General features: G+C 41.5%; 1 protein-coding gene across 3 annotated transcripts in view; it reads left to right on the top strand.

The window, feature by feature from the left end:
* Positions 1-16684, top strand: part of TMEM63A (transmembrane protein 63A) — a 34502-nt gene extending 17818 nt beyond the window's left edge. For 2 of the 3 annotated variants that reach the window (XM_030236058.2, XM_050972427.1), the window contains exons 15-25: positions 104-257; positions 994-1100; positions 2677-2763; positions 3439-3501; positions 4379-4541; positions 5407-5512; positions 6471-6638; positions 9869-9984; positions 10928-10990; positions 11768-13372; positions 15057-16684. In XM_030236058.2, the coding sequence (XP_030091918.2) occupies positions 104-257; positions 994-1100; positions 2677-2763; positions 3439-3501; positions 4379-4541; positions 5407-5512; positions 6471-6638; positions 9869-9984; positions 10928-10990; positions 11768-11938 (1198 nt within the window). In that variant the 3' untranslated portion in view covers positions 11939-13372; positions 15057-16684. The remainder of the gene's footprint in view (positions 1-103; positions 258-993; positions 1101-2676; positions 2764-3438; positions 3502-4378; positions 4542-5406; positions 5513-6470; positions 6639-9868; positions 9985-10927; positions 10991-11767; positions 13373-15056) is intronic. The other variant, XM_030236061.2, reaches the window with a different exon arrangement.
* Positions 16685-19787: the final 3103 nt, after the last annotated feature.

Raw genomic sequence — 19787 nt, 5'->3', positions numbered from 1 at the left:
AGTGCCACCTGTTACTTGACAGATAGTGTATATATATCTTTTTTTAACAGCAAATGCTTCCTGCTTGTTTTAATGCCTTTTTTATTTTTACTTCTTTCTCCAGGAAAAATCTTTCAGTGCGTGGATTGAAATGGTGGTTTAGATGGGCTTGCATTAATTTGCTTCTTTTTATTGTGCTGTTTTTTCTTACTACTCCTTCCATAATCATCTCAACCATGGACAAGTTCAATGTCACTAAACCTATTCACTACCTTAATGTGAGTATTGCCATATGTTTGGATATAGCTGTGGATCAGACCAAAATTTTGGTAAATTGATAGGGTTTCATTGTTTTACCTTCAGTTGAAATTCTCAGGATTGTTTCATGGAGCTGCTTATTAAAACCATAAGTCCAGAATCAGGTCTTTAGCCCTCTTTTGTTCCTGGATAATACTCTGAAGTAATTTTTATCTGAGATTTTATATTATTATAACATATTTATGTATTTGTAGTAAAAATTTGCAGTCCAAACTTTAATAATTCTAAATGTTGTAATCAAGAAATCTTTGCAAAAAATGAAATTTCAAATCCAACTTGTATTTTGATTTTTATGGTAAGAAAGGGGGAAATTCAGATTTTTAACTCTGAGGTAAACTTTTTTTAAAAATTTGCTTATAGGTTTAAAAGCAAGATGACATATATATCTGATCCTAGTTTGACTGCAGCTAAAGGAACTTGCAAGCTGTTCTCTTTAAATATTTCCCCAAGCTAGTATAAACTACATAAAAACTACTTGTGGGACTGCACTCTCATGGAATTTAATTCCAAATCTCACTTTGGTTTTTTGTCTTGCATGCCAGTGCTAAGCCCTCACTACTCAATTTAAGACTATCTGAATATAATTTCTCCAGTTCATCTGCTATAATTTACAAAAAGCAAAATATTAGCATATCTGTTCTACCACAACTGCATTAAAGTGTTTTTAATACTAATTCTTATTTCCTCCCCCACTAGAATCCTGTCATCAGTCAGTTTTTCCCAACGCTCTTGCTCTGGTCCTTCTCAGCTTTGTTACCAACAATTGTCTATTACTCAACTTTGCTGGAGTCCCACTGGACAAAGTAAGCAACTTTTTCCTCTGTTGTTACCTTATCAGCTGAACTACTGAGATAAATGAAGTGCTGATGTTTCACAGAGCTCTCAAATCTGCAGACCTCTCCTAGCAGGGAATTTCCTGTTCTTGTCTCCTTCTAGTGTTAAAACCACACTTCAGGGTTTAGGTAATTTGTAACCCACACAGCAAATCTAATATGACCACATGATTTGCTTATGCTTTCCCCTGCTCCCCACCTCGCTCCTCTGTGTGTTTAATAAGAAAAAAAGAAATTGTCTGAGCAGGCTCAGGAGGTGTAGCTTCAACATGAGCATGGGAAGTGCCTCTAATCCCATCATTAACTTGCTCTCTGGAAATATAGGCCATGTGGTTTGGATCCCCTCCAGGCTGACAACTTATAAAAAGGGCATGCATCTTTTTGTTGTTTGGATGACAAAGTGGTATAGATGGAACTCCTGGTTCACAGCTCAGATCTGTTGGATATCAGTGGTGATCTGAGAAGATTTATAGGGCCAAAGGCTCAGCAGATGTGTTGATGCAAGGTTTTCACACTGAGCTGGTGCACCCCAGAGATGTCAATTCCACTAATGCGCTGCTGACTTGGAGAACTCAACACAGTTTGGTTTGCAGTACCAGATTTGATGCCCTGTTTACCTAAACAGAGATAAAAGCATGGTGCTTCAATCTCAACTCCACTCAGTCTTTATCCATAAAGCTTGTAGTCATTGTTTGTTTTTATATTCTAAGGTAAATCTGGTGGTTTTGCTTTTGAAGTTTTATACAATGCTTTTCTAAGACACCATGTCTAGAGTCTATTGTTTCTTTGTCACAGTTGTATGCTTTTCATCAACTTTGTGCTGCACACATGAACTGTGAGCCCTTCTCCATGAGTTAAAATAATTTTTGAAGTCACTAGAGATGACAGGTCTGATTTCAAGCCTCAGTGTAGTTACACAGATAGGTCTCACAGTGCCCAAGTGTTCCTATAATAAAATCCCTATGGTTTTAAAGCCCTATCAGATACCACCTCTAGGAGTCTGAAGTGTTCATAGTGCTGCACTTTTCTGGCAACAGGCTGTCACTGGATCCATGTTCCTGCTGCTGTATTGGGGGTATAGAATTTGTAGTATCATGTTGTTCCCCAAGACTTGACACCTGACAGAGAGGTTGTCTAAGTGTCTGGTTTCTTGGCAGTGGTGGCCTTTTCTGAACTGCTTAATCCCTCCTGGCATGGCACTTGAAGAGCTGTTTGTTTCCAAGCTGTTGCAAGGTTGAGAGTTTTTGGGTGAGAGACAAGCTGTGCTTGTTGTAATCCCCATGCATGTGGTGCAGACCTGCAGTGATGCTCAGCCAGATGCTGGATTAACATTCAGCAATTTTTTTGTTGCCCAAGAAGCCACTGAAATTCTCCTTGGTCCATATTGGTGAATATCTCCAAGATGTTTGGTTTTTATCTGGTAGCAATGTGATATGGTAGGGGAAGCTGGGAGTCTGACAAGTGCTGGCACTGTTCAGGAAAGATCCTTCATATGGTAGCAGCTTTTTGTATGAGTTTCTCACTCAGTGCCTTTTTATGTTGCTAGATCTGCAGAGAACAGAATAATGATGCATAAAGTCTACATATTTTTGATCTTCATGGTATTGATTCTGCCTTCCCTTGGTCTGACCAGGTAAAGAATCATAGTTTGAGATAATGGCTGAGTACTTCTATAATGAGACATCTTACTTGTGTTTTCTAGTTGTGAGGTATAGTCAATGTACCCCAACCCCCCTTCAAGTGTGTATGGTTATGTTATCATTACAAATTAAGTTTCAATTTTAAGGGCTCTGAGGATCCCTCAAGGATCCTCCCTCTAAGGATCTCAGTGTAAGAGATCCTTACATCTGGGATCCTCAGAGCCCTTAAAATTTTCCAAAGCCTAAAATTTTCTTCTAACAAAGAGATTTAAGACCTTGTAAGATCAGTGGCTAATTAAAAGCTGCCCATACTCACCATTATAGCTGAGAACCAAGATTCCTGACTGTGTCTTATACTTCAGTTGGAGCTGTCCTTTTTTTCCCACCTTTATACTTTTTGACTGTTTCCCTGGATGACATGTATTTGTCCTATCTAAAAATTAATAATAAAACTTTAATATGAAGTAGATGGTTTTGTTCTGTTTAATTTTGTACCTCTTTTCTTATTTCCAGCTGTCAGGAACTGTGATAAAGCTGAAGCAGTGTTTAGATTATTTGATTAAATTCTTTCTGTGCACTATCTTGGCTTAAGCTGCTTAAAAAGAGAAGCATTTTTAAGCAGTACTAAGGTGTGGGTGTCTGAATTACATTCACCATCTTTCTTTCAGTCTGGATTTTTTTTTCCGCTGGCTGTTCGACAGAGAATCATCTGATTCTGCAGTTAGGCTGGAGTAAGTATCAGCTAAATAATATTCTCTCTTTGCTATTCCTTTGTAAAGAAATACTTTGGACTTAAGTTTTGGGAGGGGAGTTTTGGGTTTTTTTCTTTTTTTTTTGTTGTTTTGTGGGGTTCTTTTAATCTGTTTACTGTCCTTGGTTAGTGTTTATTAAAATTTGCTCAGGGTTGCTACTTTGGGATGATGCTGAGCTTCTGAATAAGGGGAGGAGACAATAAGGTTGGACAGTAGAAAGAATTTCTTCACAGAAAAGATGATAAGATGTTGGAATTGGGTGAGGATTGTTGCATATAATGGGCAGGGGATCTTCTCAAGGATTACAGTGAGACCAAAGAGCTGCAGCTCTTTCTGAAAAATGTATCTTTCTACACACATTACATTGCAAATTTGCAGATACTGGTTATTTTAAGTTCCTGTGCCTGGAGGGAAAGAATAGAATGCAATTATTAGATTTCCAAATGCAGCATCAAAATTGGTAACAGGAAGACAATTAGGAGTTACTAAGTTAGGAGAGATGATTATTCTATTGCAGTCTTATCTCCTCTTATGTCAGGTTGCTGTTGCAGACATCAGATGATGCTCTTATCTGCTGCCTGTCAGCCACCCATCAGGCTGCTGCATCTTTTTGTGAGCAGTTTATTCCTCATCTGAACTGCAACTCAGCCAGGCTCTTCCATTCTACCCTGGCTGCATTTGTAGCTGTGCAGTGTTCTTTTACAACAGGATTATCAGAAGTCCTGCTGGCCACTTCCTAACCTATATAGTGCTTATTCTTACAGTAAGAAATTTCCAAAGGCAGTAGGGATACATTGTACACTTCCAGGGTTTGCTTGCCTTCCTCCCAGTCAGTGTCTGGTGTCTTTCCTGGCAGATGTGTCTTCCTGCCTGACCAGGGAGCTTTCTTTGTGAACTATGTGATTGCCTCAGCCTTCGTGGGCAATGGGATGGAGCTGCTGCGCCTGCCGGGCCTCATCCTCTACACCATACGCATGATCATGGCCAAGTCCACAGCAGAGAGGAAAAACATCAAACAGGTACTGGAGCCCCTCCTGAGCAGGGGGCATTTTAATGGCTGATCCTTGCCAGAAACAGTGGCAGCACCCATCCTTTGTACCATTAATTATCATCTCCTGACTTTTTTTTTTTTTTTTTTTTTTTTTTTTAGCCTTTGTTTTGCTTGTGCATGACAGGTTCATATTCCCTTCATTCACAGCACAGATAACAGGGAGGGATTTATTCCAGTCAGAGATGGTCAAAAATCAAAACCCAGGCTCTGAGTTTCAGGTATCAATCTCTTCATAGCTCTAAGTCAGAGTTTTATGATTTGGATTTTATAGAATAGTTCTGATTTTATCTTATAGTCTGAACTTTTAGGGTTTTTTAAATTCAAATCTATCTAGAGTTAATTTCTTCTGTCAGCCATCAGGTATGTACAACTTGCTTTAAACTGAACATACATCTAGCAAAATATATATTTTTGCCTATATTCCATTTTAAGAGGTGGACTTTCACTTCCAGGTGAAGTGTCATCCCATAGTTTGAAATTCCAGGTGTTCCAATGGGAACTTAAGCCTGTATGTAGCTACTAAGTGAGGTGAAGGGTTCTGAGTTTGGCACAATTATTTTCTGCCTTGTGATTTTAAGGAGCTGCTTCTTGTAGATGCAGATTCTCTGAGAAATTACTTTAAGGCTAAGAAAGAAACAGCATCTTTTCTGTATGTCCAGGTAATTAAAACACAAAATACTTCATTAATTACATCATTTCTGCCTCTTAGGGAAATAACTGATCTCTCAGAATGAATAAGATAAGGTGAATTGTTGCTTTAGGGAATCTATTCTTAACTCCTGACACATTGATGGATGACTTGAGAGTTTTGGGTGTTTTGTTTTTGTTCCTAGCAACAGGCATTTGAATATGAATTTGGAGCAATGTATGCCTGGATGCTGTGTGTGTTCACTGTCATCATGGCCTACAGCATCACATGTCCCATCATTGTCCCTTTTGGTAAGTTTTCCAGTGGGCACTGTGAGAGTGAGATGGGGATGTGAGAAGTTTGGAAGGCTCAGCTCTGCTTTCTTATTCCCATTCAAATGCTGAAAATCCTTAGGACTTGGATCCAAGTTTCCTTCCCTTCTCGTGGAAGAACAGTGAAAAGATGATGAATTACTTAGCTCTTGTACTGCCTTTAGAAGTTGAAAGTACATTTAATGTCTATTATATGTATATTTTATTTCTCAAATTTGAGTGTGCTGGCTTTGGTAGCAAGGGATTTAGATCAGACATAAGTAGTACTAAATAATTTTATATAGTTGGTGTTTTCATTTTCTAATCCAAAACTTTACAGAGCTAGATACAAGATAATTATCTAAATTAAATATTGTTCAGAACTGGTTTAATGAACAACCTTATTAACAGGAGAATGTGGCCAATTTTTCCGTAACAATGTAATTGATATTTACTTACATTCAGTTTTGTATGCAGTTGTAAATATCTGAATGTGCCACTGCATCCCAGAGCTGTTGCAATTCAACTGCCACAGCAGTTGCTGGCTGTTTGTTTGGATAAGGAATAGCTGACTTGAAATCCAGTTGTGAATCTGGTGAAGGCTGAGAGGGAGATGTTAAGCCACTGTCATGCCTTCCTTACCAGCAACAGTAGAAGGGGTGTTGGGGAGTTTTTCCTGCTGGCTTGGCCTCATGTGCCAGCACCTGGAAGGAGCTCTGGGCTCTCCCTGGGTGCACAAGAGGCACCACAGAGACAGAGAAGTGTATGGAGAGGGGAGGGATGGAGATGCAGCAAGCTCAGCTCCTAAGATTTAGGAGCAGGTGCTGTCTTGCAGCTGTACCCACCTTGTGCCTGGGCTGCATCCACTCACTTGGTTAGTGCAGATCTCCTCACAGAGCTGCTGCTTTTTATCAAATCTCCAACAGCCTCTGCTTGGCTCTCCTGATTTCCCTGCCAGGTTTGATCTACATCCTCCTGAAGCACATGGTGGACCGTCACAACCTCTACTATGCCTATCTCCCTGCCAAGCTGGAGAAGAAGATGCACTTTGCAGCTGTCAATCAGGCCCTGGCAGCTCCCATCCTCTGCCTTTTCTGGCTCTATTTTTACTCATTTGTGAGGCTGGGTAAGTATGACCTGTTTCCAGCTCCCAGCTCTCTTGCCAGCATCCCTGTATTAGATGTGAGCTCTCATAAAGCTTTGTGAACTTTTCTATTTCCTTCCCTAAAGGGGGAATCATGGTGGTTTTCTGTGAGCTACACAAGATTTGCACAAGAGCCTTTGATGGAGATGGCTGATATGTTAAACTGTTAGCATGGGACTCCATGTTCCTTCATTTCACAGGAGACCATGTATTCCTTAAATCAGTACACCTGGAATTGGACAGCTCGGCTGTGAAGTGACAGACAGTGAAAATCATTACATAGAACAAAAATCTACTCAGAATTAGCTCTTTATAGTAAGATGATCACTGTCTTCACTACCTGCATTTGTGCAGCCTGGGCATAAGTTTAATTTGCCTGGCTTGTACAGCCATCATTTAGGAAAAAATGCTAAAATGTTGGCTAATGCTAGTCCTTGTGTTCTACATCATCCATCAAATTTTACATGGAAGACTGCAGTGAGATGGTGACTTTCTTCCCCACATTGGAGTTTAAAACCTCATGTTCTGTAGTAATTTATCTTTAAAATACAAACATTCTGTGTTTTGCAAATACTTGGCATTGATTGTATTGGCTGTGCTGTACCAACAGCTTTGATGTCAGAAAAAGGTAGGCAACAGCTTATGGGATTTTATCCATGGTACAGGAGAAAGCATTTGGCATGGAATGAGGATATCAGTGATGCTGGAAGGGTTGGGTTCCCCTTCTTTAGAAGGGAGCTCCTGACAGCTGACTGTATTGTGCCCTCATGACAAATGATTACATCTGCATTGTGTTTTTTAGCCTACCAGCAGTCAGAATGGTATTGTTGGCAGGCTGTTATCCAGCTTTTGGGAGAGGTAAAGCTAGAGGGAAAGCTCCCTGTGGATGCAAGAGGCACTTGGAACTATTGCTTCAGGCTGTCCTTGGATTTAAATAGGTGTTCCTACATTACTTGTGTGTTTGAGAGCTTGTTTTTTCCCTTGTTTTGAGAGCTGCTTTTGCAACCAGACCAACAAATCTCCTCTAAATTACCAGGAGAATTTCTAGAGCATGCTTTAGAAAAATCAACTCCAAGCACACAGCATCTGATGCACCTCTTTAATTGTTAGGAAGGAAATCCTGGTGAAGTAAAAATTAAATCTTTGTTACGATGTTTTCTAGTTCTGCATGATAAAACCATCATTTGTCAGGGACCTTAATAATGGAAAACACAGGCTGGATTACCATGTTTGGCTTGGTCAGTGTAGAGTATCCTGTTTGCAGGATGTTATTCAGTGGTTTGTCAGTGCACAGTACAGTCTGAGAGGTAGAAATTTGATACTTTGATTTCATTGCCATTGATTTCACTGATGCTTCTTGTGCCAAAAAAAGGAAGGAAAGAAGGATAAGAGGGCTCTGCTTCCTTATCTGCAAAATAGATCAGTTTATGGTGTAAAGCTTGATTACTTGGTCATTGACTTGTGTGGTTGGCTTGATATGGATGTTTCAGTCTGGTTGCAGAGTCCAGTGACAATACCCTGGTTTCTCACTCTTTATATGTTAATGTAAGGCTGGAAAGACCTCTCCCCCAATTCTCAGTCAGGATCAAAAACCACCTGACTTCATACAGAAGGTGAGAGGCTGTACTCAGTTTTTCCTTCTCAGTGCCTGTATTCTTTTTCAACTCATGCCTGCCATCCTACACCACTGGGCCTCTCACCACAGAGGAGGTGAGCTCCTCTCTGCAGTTCAAGCCCCATCTCCTGGGACAGTCACTTGAATCCCATGTTCTCCAGAGCTGTTGGCAGGCAGGAGTTCTGAGGACACAGTGCAGGGAAAACTGATGTGGGAGACTTTTCCTTCCCTAATCTCTGCTGTTTGCCTTGTGGTTTGCACTACACATTGACTTTGGTGTAGACACACCTCACCACCTGATAAGTACTCGTGGAACCTGTGCTTATAAAAACAACCTCCTCTGAAGGACACTCCAGAACACCCCTAGGGAGATTTTTTAACTTCCTTTTTTGGTTTGAACAATGATGTGTTTGTAGGGCTTTTTTGGTTCTGTTTTTTTGCATGTGTGTGGTGGTTTTCCCTTTGTGAACAGACCTGTACAGAGCTTCTATAACCTGCTAAAGTGTAAAACTTGTCTATTCTGTGCCACTGCAAATGCTGGGGTTACCACAAAAATGTCTGAGAGTTGGTGCTGCCTCTTTTGTTTGAAGAAGCTTGGAAACAGTTAGGGCTTGCAGTGATGTTTACTTTCTCCTAATATTCTATTCAAGTCATCTTTACTGCAAAATGAGATTAATTTCTTTAGAATATTTCTCAAGTGGATCTGGAAAATAAGAATTCACTGTAATCTTTAATACTTTTTCCATGCTAGGCAACCATGTCCTTTCCTGTTGTTTATTACACTTTCCCTGAATTAGAACTTACCTATCAGCCTAGTTCATATTTACTGTTCCTTCTCTTGATCTTTTTCCTTGGATTCTTCCCAGTTCTGTCCATATTTTATTGTAGACAAGGCTGCCCAACTGAAGGCTCAGTAGCACTGAATTTTTCTGTATAAGTGCCAGAGACTTGTCTTTTTTTTTCATTTTCCTCTCTTCCCATGTTCTTTGATATTATCCCACTATTGACTGCTTTCCAGCAGTTGTATGCTGCAGTGCTATTGTTATCCCTCATATCTACATTTATTTTTTCCCTCCAAATTGTACTTATTTGCTGTTTTCTACATACAGTTTTATCTTGCTGTTGGTTTTTTTTGTTTTGATCCTTTAAAGCAGGTGGGATGATTTTATCTATCAAGACCATTTTGATTCTCCTCTTGCATCGCCTCCATCCCTTTGAACTGATGGCAAACCATCCAAATTGGTGCCATCACCATAATTAAGCAATGCAATTAATATTATATTTCACAGATCACTAATGAAAGTACTTAAAAAGTGGGTCCAGAATGGATGAATGAGGGAGGAGAAGAATCACTCTGAGTCTTGTCTATCATTATGTTTTACAGCAATATTTCTTGACCTCTAGGAAGAGTGGGAGAACTTAGTGCATAATGACATTCTCTTGTTTGTGGCTGGAAGTGGGCTGCCCATTCCTCTAAGAAAATAAATCGATGAGGCTTCTGAAAATGAGGAGGATAAATAAAGGCTTCTTTCGATTTTTTTTTTTTTTAATTTTCTGCTATGTGTTTTTATATTGTATTCTTTGGATATTTTTCTAGGGTTTAAAGCACCTACAACAATGTTTACCTTGCTGGTTGTCAACATCACTATTGTTATTTCCTTGGCTTACACTTGTTTTGGCTGTTTCAAGTACCTGAGCCCACTGAATTATAGGGTAAGTGATGGATACCTGATTTTTCAGCACCTACCTGTGTGCTTGATGGAGCACCAGCTATTCCTGGTGGGTTGTCTCTTCCTTCCTGCTGTCAGTGTCTGTTCATGGGAAGATGGCTGAAGAGAGCCTGTAGTACAGGTAGGCTGCTTGGCAGAGTAGCAAGTCTCTGTGTCTTCAAGAACTGAATTTGAGAGAAAAAAGCAGTATGGAAGAAGTATCCTGGGCTGCATCCCCAGCAGTGTGGCCAGCAGGATGAGGGGGGGGATTCTGCCCCTCTGCTCTGGAGAGACCCCACCTGCAGGGCTGCATCCAGCTCTGGGGTTCCAGCACAAGGAAGGACATGGACCTTTTGGAACCAATCCAGAGAATACAACCAAGATGATCAGAGGGATGGAGCACCTCTGCTATGAGGACAGGCTGAGAGAATTGGGGGTGTTCAGCCTGGGCTGACCTAATTACAACCTTCCAAAAAAAAGCTTCCCTTCCAGGCAGCCCACAAAAAAAGGTGGAGAGAGACTTTTACAAGAGCATGTAGTGAGAGGACAAGAGGGGAATGGCTTTAAACTGACAGCAGGTTTAGATTAGGTAGTAGTAAGAAATTCTTTGCTGTGAGGTTGCTGAGGCTCTAGCACAGGTTGCTCAGTGATGTTGTGGATGCCCATCCCTGAAAATGTTCAAGGCCAGGCTGAATGGAACTTGGGGCAACCTGGCCTAATAGAAGGTGTCCCTGCCCATGGCAGGAGTTTGGAACTCAGTGATCTCTAAGGTCCCTTTTAAGACAAACCTTTCTATGATTCTGTGTAGAAGGACTGGTGAAGAGAGTGCCAGAACTGCACTGAGATCTGTCTGTGCAGGTTTTGGGTGCTCATGATCTGTGTGTATTGTTTTCACCCACCAGCCTGATGTTGTCTCTCTCTCTTTCTCTACCTATTGCTGGTTACAGATTGAAGACACACAAGGTGAAAGAGGAAAAGACACAGATGTACCAACAGTCCCAACATCTTCTGTAAGAAGCTAAGAGTTACTACTATTCCCTTACTTTTCCTAGAAAAACCTAATTTCTCACCCTGCTTACCAAAGAGCTTGTGTAGCTCATATTATTCTGCATGGATTGTGGGATTTCCCCATGTGCATGTGAGACCAGAGAGTTCTGCAGCTGGGCTCCTTGATGGTCCCAGTGGTGTTCCAGAAGTACCTTTGGCTGCTGTTTTAGGAGTAGCTGAGACACGCTGCTTCCAGCGTGTCTCAGCTGCTGTGTGCTGTGTCCTGTGCCCTGCCCCAGACAGAGCCTCACATCTGGACAGCTGCCAAATGCAGCCAATTCCCACTGCTGTGATTCTGAATGTTGTGACACATAGCAGGTCTTGCTTGATGTGTCACTGAGAAGGATGTAGGACTGAGGTAGGAGGAAAGGCCTTGGTGCCACAGTCAAGAGGTGCAGGGGAGTGTTGCACCAGGAAGCCTCCAGCAGGGTGCAAAAGGCCTGAGGTGTTAAAGTGAAGAATGGGAAAATATGAAGAGAAGAGTGACAAGGGGAAAATTCTCCTGGATAGGAGAAGCTTTTGGCCCTCTGTTTCCTTGCTTGTTATTAAACTGTTATTTCCTGACTTTGACCTTTTCTAGCATGTCTGTCTGTAAAGCAGCAACACCTTGAGATTGAAGGAGACTTTGTGCCATAAGTGTGTGCAGATGTTCAGTGTCTTGCAGGACTCTGCCTCCAGGTATCCCATCTCAAAGCACTGTGCTTTGAGAGACCACTAAAAGCCCTCACTTGTGATTTCAGATGTACGTCCCTCAGGTTCTGCGTCCCCATCCCACCGAAAGGACGGTGCTGGCCCCCGCGGAGCAGCTGTCCTACGGCACTATGGACAACACTTACTCCCAGGCAGAAGGAATCAGAAGCTACTCCACAGGACCTGCAGGGGGGGAGCAGGCATCGGGAGCTTCGCTCTGAGCTGTGTCGGGAGCACGAACACAAGGTGGAGCACTAGGCCCAGGTTTAGCAGAACTAATTCCTTGCCTCCTCCTCCTCCTAAGTATTCGGCGTTATTTATGTATTCCTGCCTGCAGAAAAGGTACAGAAATAATTCATTGTGTGGTCTGCAGCTGTGCTGGGAGATTAAAAAGCAGATGCCTTGGGACTGATTGTTTTCCAGGCTGTCTACACACGTTGTGAAACAAATAAGTTGAACGTGGAGATGCTGATCCTCAGGGACTTCACTTCTGCTAGCTCATCACTTGCCTTATGAAGATAACTTATGCTGCATCTAGATAACGGTCACCAAAGCCAATGCAGCTATTAGAGCTGTCATTTATTTATTCAAAATAATTCTTCCCTTTTTAAAAACCCCCAACATTTATTATTTATAAACCTCTTGGGATGTGTTAAATCCTGAGACAATGCCACTTTTGATGAAAATGCTGTTTGTGTGGGTGCTTAGAATGGTGTGCGGGAGTCTCTCCTCTTTTCACCCAAAGTAGTCAGCATAGTTTTGATCATGTTACTTTTTTTTTCCTTGAAAGAGATGAGGGAATAACTGTGCACTTGGGTACTAAAAGTACCAAAGCAAAAAGACTGGTGTAAAGAAGGGAGTGATTTATCTGATACTGTTTTTATATATTTTTGGAGGGCATTTAGGTTCTTCGTTTCTGTTCACTATTTTTAAGGGCCTTCCATAACGAAAGCTCACCTGCCAACAATAAAGGATGTAAACATTTTATTTCTTTTAGTCTTGTGTTAAAATGACAGATCTCTGGGTTTTCTCTATAGTGCCAATTATGAGTTGTAAGATACTAAGTTTTTAAATTGTGTAGTAGGTGCTAATCTATTCTGAAGTGCAATGTCTCAAAGTATAACTAATAATCACAGAGCAATAAAACACTGAGTTTAGAAAAATTTCAGGCTGTCTTGATTTATTTATTCTTTTCTCTGTGTGTTGAAACAGTCCTTTTGCTGGCTGCCTCACAGCATGGTCATGAACTCTTCATAACAACACTGTCACAAGCCTTAGGATGACAGTACGTCCCATGAGGAATTTGAATACTTTTGGATTTCTCTAGGGGATGAATCTTGGTGACCTATGGGTAGGAGAAGCTTTTGGCCCTCTGTTTCCTTGCTTGTTATTAAACTGTTATTTCCTGACTTTGACCTTTTCTAGCATGTCTGTAAAGCAGCAACATCTTGAGCTCGAAGGAGATTTTGTGCCATAAATGTGTGCAGATGTTCAGTGTCTTGCAGGACTGCCTCCAGCTTCCCAAGAACAGCACTCAGGCAAGTGCTGAGCATGAGACCTGCCTGCTGCAAGAAGGATCCTGTGGAGCTCTGAGCCCTCTGATTACAAACCCATCCTGTTAGCTGAAGATGCAACTCCTGGTTCTTAAAAGGCAGGTGAGGAGCCTTGGCTAGTGAGGGGGGCATGGATTTGTCAGCCTATTTTATACTCTCACTCCAGTGGTGCAGTTTAGTCAGGGGTTTGTGCGTGTGTGTGTGCATTTTGATTTTTAGCAATCATGGCATTATGAGGTGGTGTGTACCTCGTGCACACACTGCTATTCCAGGTTGGTGTTCAAATCAAGAGGGGAAAAAAACCCAACAGACTCCAATTTTTTACTCATCTGTGAGTCTCTCACGCAGATGTGAGGTCACAGGGAGGAGGCAGCTTGGTGTGTTAATTAGATCAGAAGCCTGTGATTGTTCTGACTTGTTTCTAGCTGCACTACCCCATCTCATCCAGGTGTCTGCAGCAGCAGTGGATGCTTATGTGAGTGCTTATTGAAGAATCAAATAAATCATTCAGCTCCCACACTTGACCTGTTTACTGTGCTGGTGCTGTGGGGGTTTTATACTCTGTGATATAACTCAATTTTTTGAACAGATGACTTTTGATACTCATTGTGAGGTTGTATGTGTCATATTGAGGACAAAAACTCCTTTAATGATTTGATTTCCTTTATATGCCTGGGAGGTTGTTGAACCTGGGTGGTGACACTCCTTGTGGCTGGCACTAGTTCAGCACAGGCAGGGCCATCTCTCCTGTGAACTTGAATAAATCCACCTCCACTCATGCTAAGGTGCTTCAGATATAGAATATGGAAAACCCCTGAGGTAATGGAAAGTTACAGCTTGCTAAAAAGTCATTGTTGGCATTTGAGGAACCAGTTCATGTGTCAAGGGTTCTATCTTGTTATCACAGTGGTAAAAGAGCTCCTCCCAAGACAAATCTATACCTGGAGCCCCACTTCATTGTATTCCAAAGAGATGTAAAAAACAAGAGCCCCAAACACTGCAAAAACATGTCCATGTAGAGGAGGTGTTGATCAGAGGTTTGTACCTAGCTGAAGGACTACAGAGCCTGAGAAGAAGAGATGGAAAGAAAACAGTCCCTACTCTAGGACTTCAGTTTCTTAGCTGCTTTGTTTTTCTAGGTGCTCTTTCCCTTCTCTGCTGTCTGTCACTAACAGAACAGGAAAAAGTGATCCCTAAGAGATTCCTAGCTTTTTCTACAGGTTTTACAACACAGCATTATTCATAGTGAAAACCGCAGTAGTATTTGGAACATATTTGAAAATTGCAGTAGTATTTTCTGATGGGGATATCACCTGCATATTTCACTTATTGTGTAGCAGCTATTCCTGTTTGCCACTGTGCTCTGCTGCAGTTAAATTCATAGGAATGTCTATGGTATTAGGACAGGCACTAGTTGGAGAAAAGGCTGGGGTCACCTATTAGTAAATTATCACAAGAGCTGTGTACAGCAACACACAAATTATAGGCTGATTTAGCATCTTTGCTGTGTTGTGCTTGCTTCACTATTATATTTTGGGTCCCTCTGAGAGCTGGAAGTAATTAGGAAACTGCCCTGGCTCTGCTTCATTCCTTTATGCTGGTGGATATCTGCAAGGGAATATAATTAGATCAGCAGGAGAAACTCCTTGCATTCCTGACTGAGCCTTAGAGAAAAGCTGAGGGATGGAAGCTTCAACAAATGTGGATATTGGCTGCACTGTATTTGAAATTCATATTTAAAGCCATGGCACATTCTTTACTGTTCTTTTTATAAACCTTTTGGCAGGCAGCCTAAGCAAATGGCCCAGCTGGAGTTGCTGACTGTGGTTCCCAGAAGCTCCCATATTTGTTGGGATCCAGCTCCTGCTGCTTGCCTTGCATTGCTCAGTTGGAGCAGCGCCTCCCCCACCCTGAGGCCGAGTCCTTCCCGACATTCCAGCAGCGTTCCCGGGGGCAGGAATCCCGGGCAAGCTGACACTCTGGACAAGCTGACACTCTCCCTCCACAGGAGGAATCCTGGAGGAGCTGACACTCTCCCTCCCCAGGAGGAATCCTGGACAGGCTGACACTCTCCCTCCACAGGAGGAAGCCCCAGAGCATGGTCTGTGATGGGATTCTCTGTGCCACAGCTGACAGGGCGCCTCTGACACTTTGAAGAATGGAGCTCATTTGATACTGTACCACAAGGTACACTTCTGCAAAGACTTCAGGGCAGATGAATTTCTTCCAGAGTGAGGAAAATTCTACACGGTTTGCTGAGGCTCAGAAGCCTTGGCTTGCTTGGATACACAGAGCTCTGTGCCAGGATTCTGTGTGCCAGGCCCATCTGGCTCACCTCCAGCCCTCTTACAACACATCCTCAACACCCAAATCACTGCAATTTCTCATTTGCATGAGGTGCACACGTTTGTGCTTTGTTTTCCTCTGGGCTTTTCCCATATCCTGAGCCAAAAGCAGATCTTTGTGCTGGCTAAGTTTCCAAGTGCTCCAGTGTAGCAGTAGGCCATGTTCTTTCTGTCTTTTTACAGAAGTCCAGTTCCCAGCTCTGCTTGCCCACACATGCTGGCAGCACAACTGAAGCTTTCTTGTGTCTGTTCTACAGATAATCTGGTTAGGAGTGGTTTGGAAGCCTTTTGCTTTTGGAAGCCTTCTCTTCCAGAAGAGAAGGCTTCAAGTCTGCTGCTTCTTCATCCCAGAAGCAGCAGACCACAGTTTTTACCTGGCTTTTAGCAAAAGTGAGGTGAGAGGCAGAAGATTGGGGGAGAAGGGAGCTTTATCCCAAGTCTATTGACTACAAAGAAAAGACACCCTTTATTGTCTCAAAACTGCAACAATATAAGGAAATGCACACTTTTAATTCCAAATTATGGTCAGGGTCATGTGTCTTATCTGAAAGTGGTCTTGCAAATTCCTTCTCTGTCACATCCAGACAAGACTTCTTGAAGGATTCTGCTTGTCACCTGTCTGTAACAGCTGCAAGTGCCTGTTCCAGATATTTCAGAAGTACAGGAGTTGTTTTTTTCTTTCTGAAGACAGCTGTCTGAAGGATAAAAACAGAAAGGAAACAACTAAAAGTGGAGAGACTGAAGATTGGGTCGTTATAATGGAACATTCTTCCCTATAATTTTTTTATTCTTGGGTGAAGTCCTGGCATTTCTGCATCCCACATCCTGTTGGTTAGAATGGAGCATCTCAGCTGCAGCCAATACAACTTCAAGTGGAAATAGGTGGGGCTGTAAATAGCCAAGAAGGAGAGAGGGAAATTTTTGTATGTGCTCCCAGACTCTGTGGTTAACTAAGTGCTAGTTAATAATTAATGAAAGCACTCCTCTCAAAAGTGATGTTGAAGACAGAATTCTAGAAGTCCAATGTATGGTATGTCATAAGATGCTCTTAAATAAAACAGGAGCCAGATTTTGTTGTTGTCTCATCATTGCTGATATGTGGTTGTGAACCTCCCAAAAAGGTGAAAGTTTGTGATAGAAGTTAGGCACTGGTTTTGAAAGGTACCTATGTGTTGTGCATCTTAGATGTTCATTGAATTTTTTTTTTTGAGGAAATGTAAGAGATATGTATTTTTGTACACAGCTGGCCTTCCTTCTGTATGAAAATCTTTCATGCATTTGGTGCTGGTTTATGCTTGGATTTTCAGACTGATTGGCTTTTTTATAGCCTGCTCTCCTGAAATGTAAAGCACTAAGTTGCTTCTTTCAAGTGAAGATGTTCCATGTCAAAACTTATTTGGAATTCTAAATAGGTTTTTTTCCCTAAGGCAAATTATCAGTATTTTTCCCCTCCATCTACAGAGACAGAGAAATAAAACCAGCAGCTCTCCCCACAGATGAAACTGGAAAAAACAAGTGTTTTAAAGAATTGCTAAGTACCATAATTTGGTTGCAGGCATTGAAATTCTTTATGATAGGATTCTAGATTTAGGGAATGAAGTAGGGTTTTCTTGTTCTTTTATATTTTAAATGTGTAACTTCAAAAACGTTCCTGAAATAGGAAAAATGAATTCCCTTTTGAGATGGGGAATCAGAATCTGCTGGGAAGAAAAGAGCAAAAATTGAGAAATAAATCAATTGAGCACCTTTAAGAGGAATCATTTAAGCTATTTATCTTAAAAAAGAAAAAGAGTGGGTAAATTAGGAGAATGACATCATCTGTGTTCTGCACTGGGTTCTTCTGTCCAGTTTGTGTGAGATATTGCTTAAACTCTCTTTGCCACTGGTTTCTCTGAAATATTAAGAATTGCCTGCTGATCACTGTAAAAATCTTTATGAGCCACAAAAGACTTAGGGTGATAAAAAAACTTGCACTGAGACAAAAATGCAGTGCTGGGCCTTAGCTCCCTGAAGCCTGCACAAGAATTCCTAGAACTCATGCGGTACAAATGTGTTTGTACACAGAACAACCCAACAATGCAGGCTTGGCTGAAAAAGAGCTAAAGAACTCTTGGTTCTTTGGGGGCTTGACTGGAGTTTGTCCCTTAGTGTTTCTGCTCACCTCTTCCTTGTGCTGCACTCCCCCTGATCAGTTTGTGGTTTGAACTACTGCTGCAAAGGATTATCTTTCATGTAAGCAGGTGATGAAACTCATTTTCATCAATTTCCTTCTCTTTTATTGTTCATCACATCCTCAAAACTGCAGACATTCAGTTATTAAACACAGGGAGGGCACCATCATCCTCAGCATCTTTCAACCCAGTCAGGAAGGGATTTGGAAGCCTGAGCTTTGGAGCACACCTAGCCAGGGGAAGGAGCTGTCACCACCCAGCACAGGTCTGTTTATAAATATCTGCTCTCCAGAAGACAGCTGACAATTGTAATGGGGCTAATTCTTCTAGCAGCACTGGCATAACACCATCAGGGCTGTCTGGCACTGCACAGGGTATTTCTTCCATGAAAGAAAACTAATCCTGAGCAAGACAGTTTTAGTGTGACTTATGTTCCTTGAAGTGCTATTACAGCAAGTAAAACAAGAAGCATCATTTCTCAGTGGTTTAAAATAAGCTACACTGAAATCAATATGGATTTATTCCTTGTCTCTTTCCACAGCACCAGGAGGAGCTTTCCACTGCTCTTGCAGACAAAAATGTGTCTTCATTTAGTGCATATTATGTATTGCACTTGCTGTAAAACAGAATTGTGCATTTGATTGACTGCCTTGAACTTCAGTCCTGGCCCTGAGCAATTGCAGCTGACTCAATGGTAATGACTGCTACCCTTCATGGATCTAGAGCTAGCTCTGATGATAGGCTTAACACATCCTATTTTCCATCAAATGATGGTTTCACTTCCTTTTTCTTATGAAAGTGTGATTTCTATTCCTATTTTTTTCCATTCATGATCTGAGTAATGCCTGACACTTTGGTTTAATGTATATGAAGTCCTGTCTTGTTGTGTAAGATGTCCAAAGGCTGCATGTGGTGACTTGGATTTTTCAGAACATTATGGTTTGCAGTTTAAATATCAGAAGTCAAATTTGGTTGTAGTGGAAGTTTGTTTATCTGGAGCTGTATGAGAAGATTATGACCTTACTTGTATTTTTCCATACCAGAAGCAGACACTTTTCAAAGCACTTCAGCTGGGGAGGAAGAGTACAAGTTGTTTATTTTCAGTGGCATCTCCATGGTTCCAAACCCCTTATCAAGACTCTTAACGAGCTATGACTGGATAATTAAAAAGCAGAGTTTAGGTCAGCTGCTTCTGGTTTCAGCGTGGGATAAATGCATGTTTTGGAGCAATTTAATGTGGCAGGGCTTTAAGGACAGCAGTCCCTTTGAGCAGAGACTTTGGGGCAACTTTGGGCCAGAAACTGGAGCTTCATTAAGAAGTGGCCCTGGAGCAAAACATAATGTTTTGAGTATCAAAGTGTCACCATATTCTGTGTTATGCTGAAGGCTGTAGCTACTCTTTCAGAGCCTTATTCCCAAGAAACAGCTCAGCCAGCCCAAGAGCATCACACTTAGCCTTTTTAGAGAAAATTCCCTGGCTGAATAGCAGGTTCTCAGCTGGGTAACATAAATAAGAACAATTGTAACAGAGCAGGGACTCATTTTGTGCTGCTTATTATTATTGCAATAGTCTGATATGCAGCTACTTGTTAACAGAAATGTTGAAACTTAAATGTTAAAACTGTTAAGATATTTCTGGATATCTGTACCAAATAATTGCCTGTAGCCAGTACCAGAGAGTATCAGAAGTGAATCTGGACTCACTCAAGGTGCTTGTCAGATCCAGATTTCAGGCTCCTGGGGGAGTTGCTCCCTACAGGATGAGATGCAGATGCTACCACTGGCTCACAGTTCATTAGTGTTAAACTTTGCACTAGAGGTGGTGAGATTGGCTGGGTTTTGTTAAAACCAGAGGGTTATTTTGAAAAGGGAAGAGGAATTGAGGGCAGGTTTTACAACTACTGTATAGGTAATTTCATGCTTTTTCACTTTGTCATAGCATTTCACTGCATTTTTCTCTAACTGTAAGTAAGTATGTGATGAGTAACAGCTGCTGATAGC

The sequence above is a fragment of the Serinus canaria genome, chromosome 3 (genome assembly GCF_022539315.1).
Source record: "Serinus canaria isolate serCan28SL12 chromosome 3, serCan2020, whole genome shotgun sequence".
Classification (NCBI taxonomy): domain Eukaryota; kingdom Metazoa; phylum Chordata; class Aves; order Passeriformes; family Fringillidae; genus Serinus; species Serinus canaria.
Note: the sequence above shows the minus strand (reverse complement) of the source record. Positions and strands in the feature narration are given on the sequence as shown.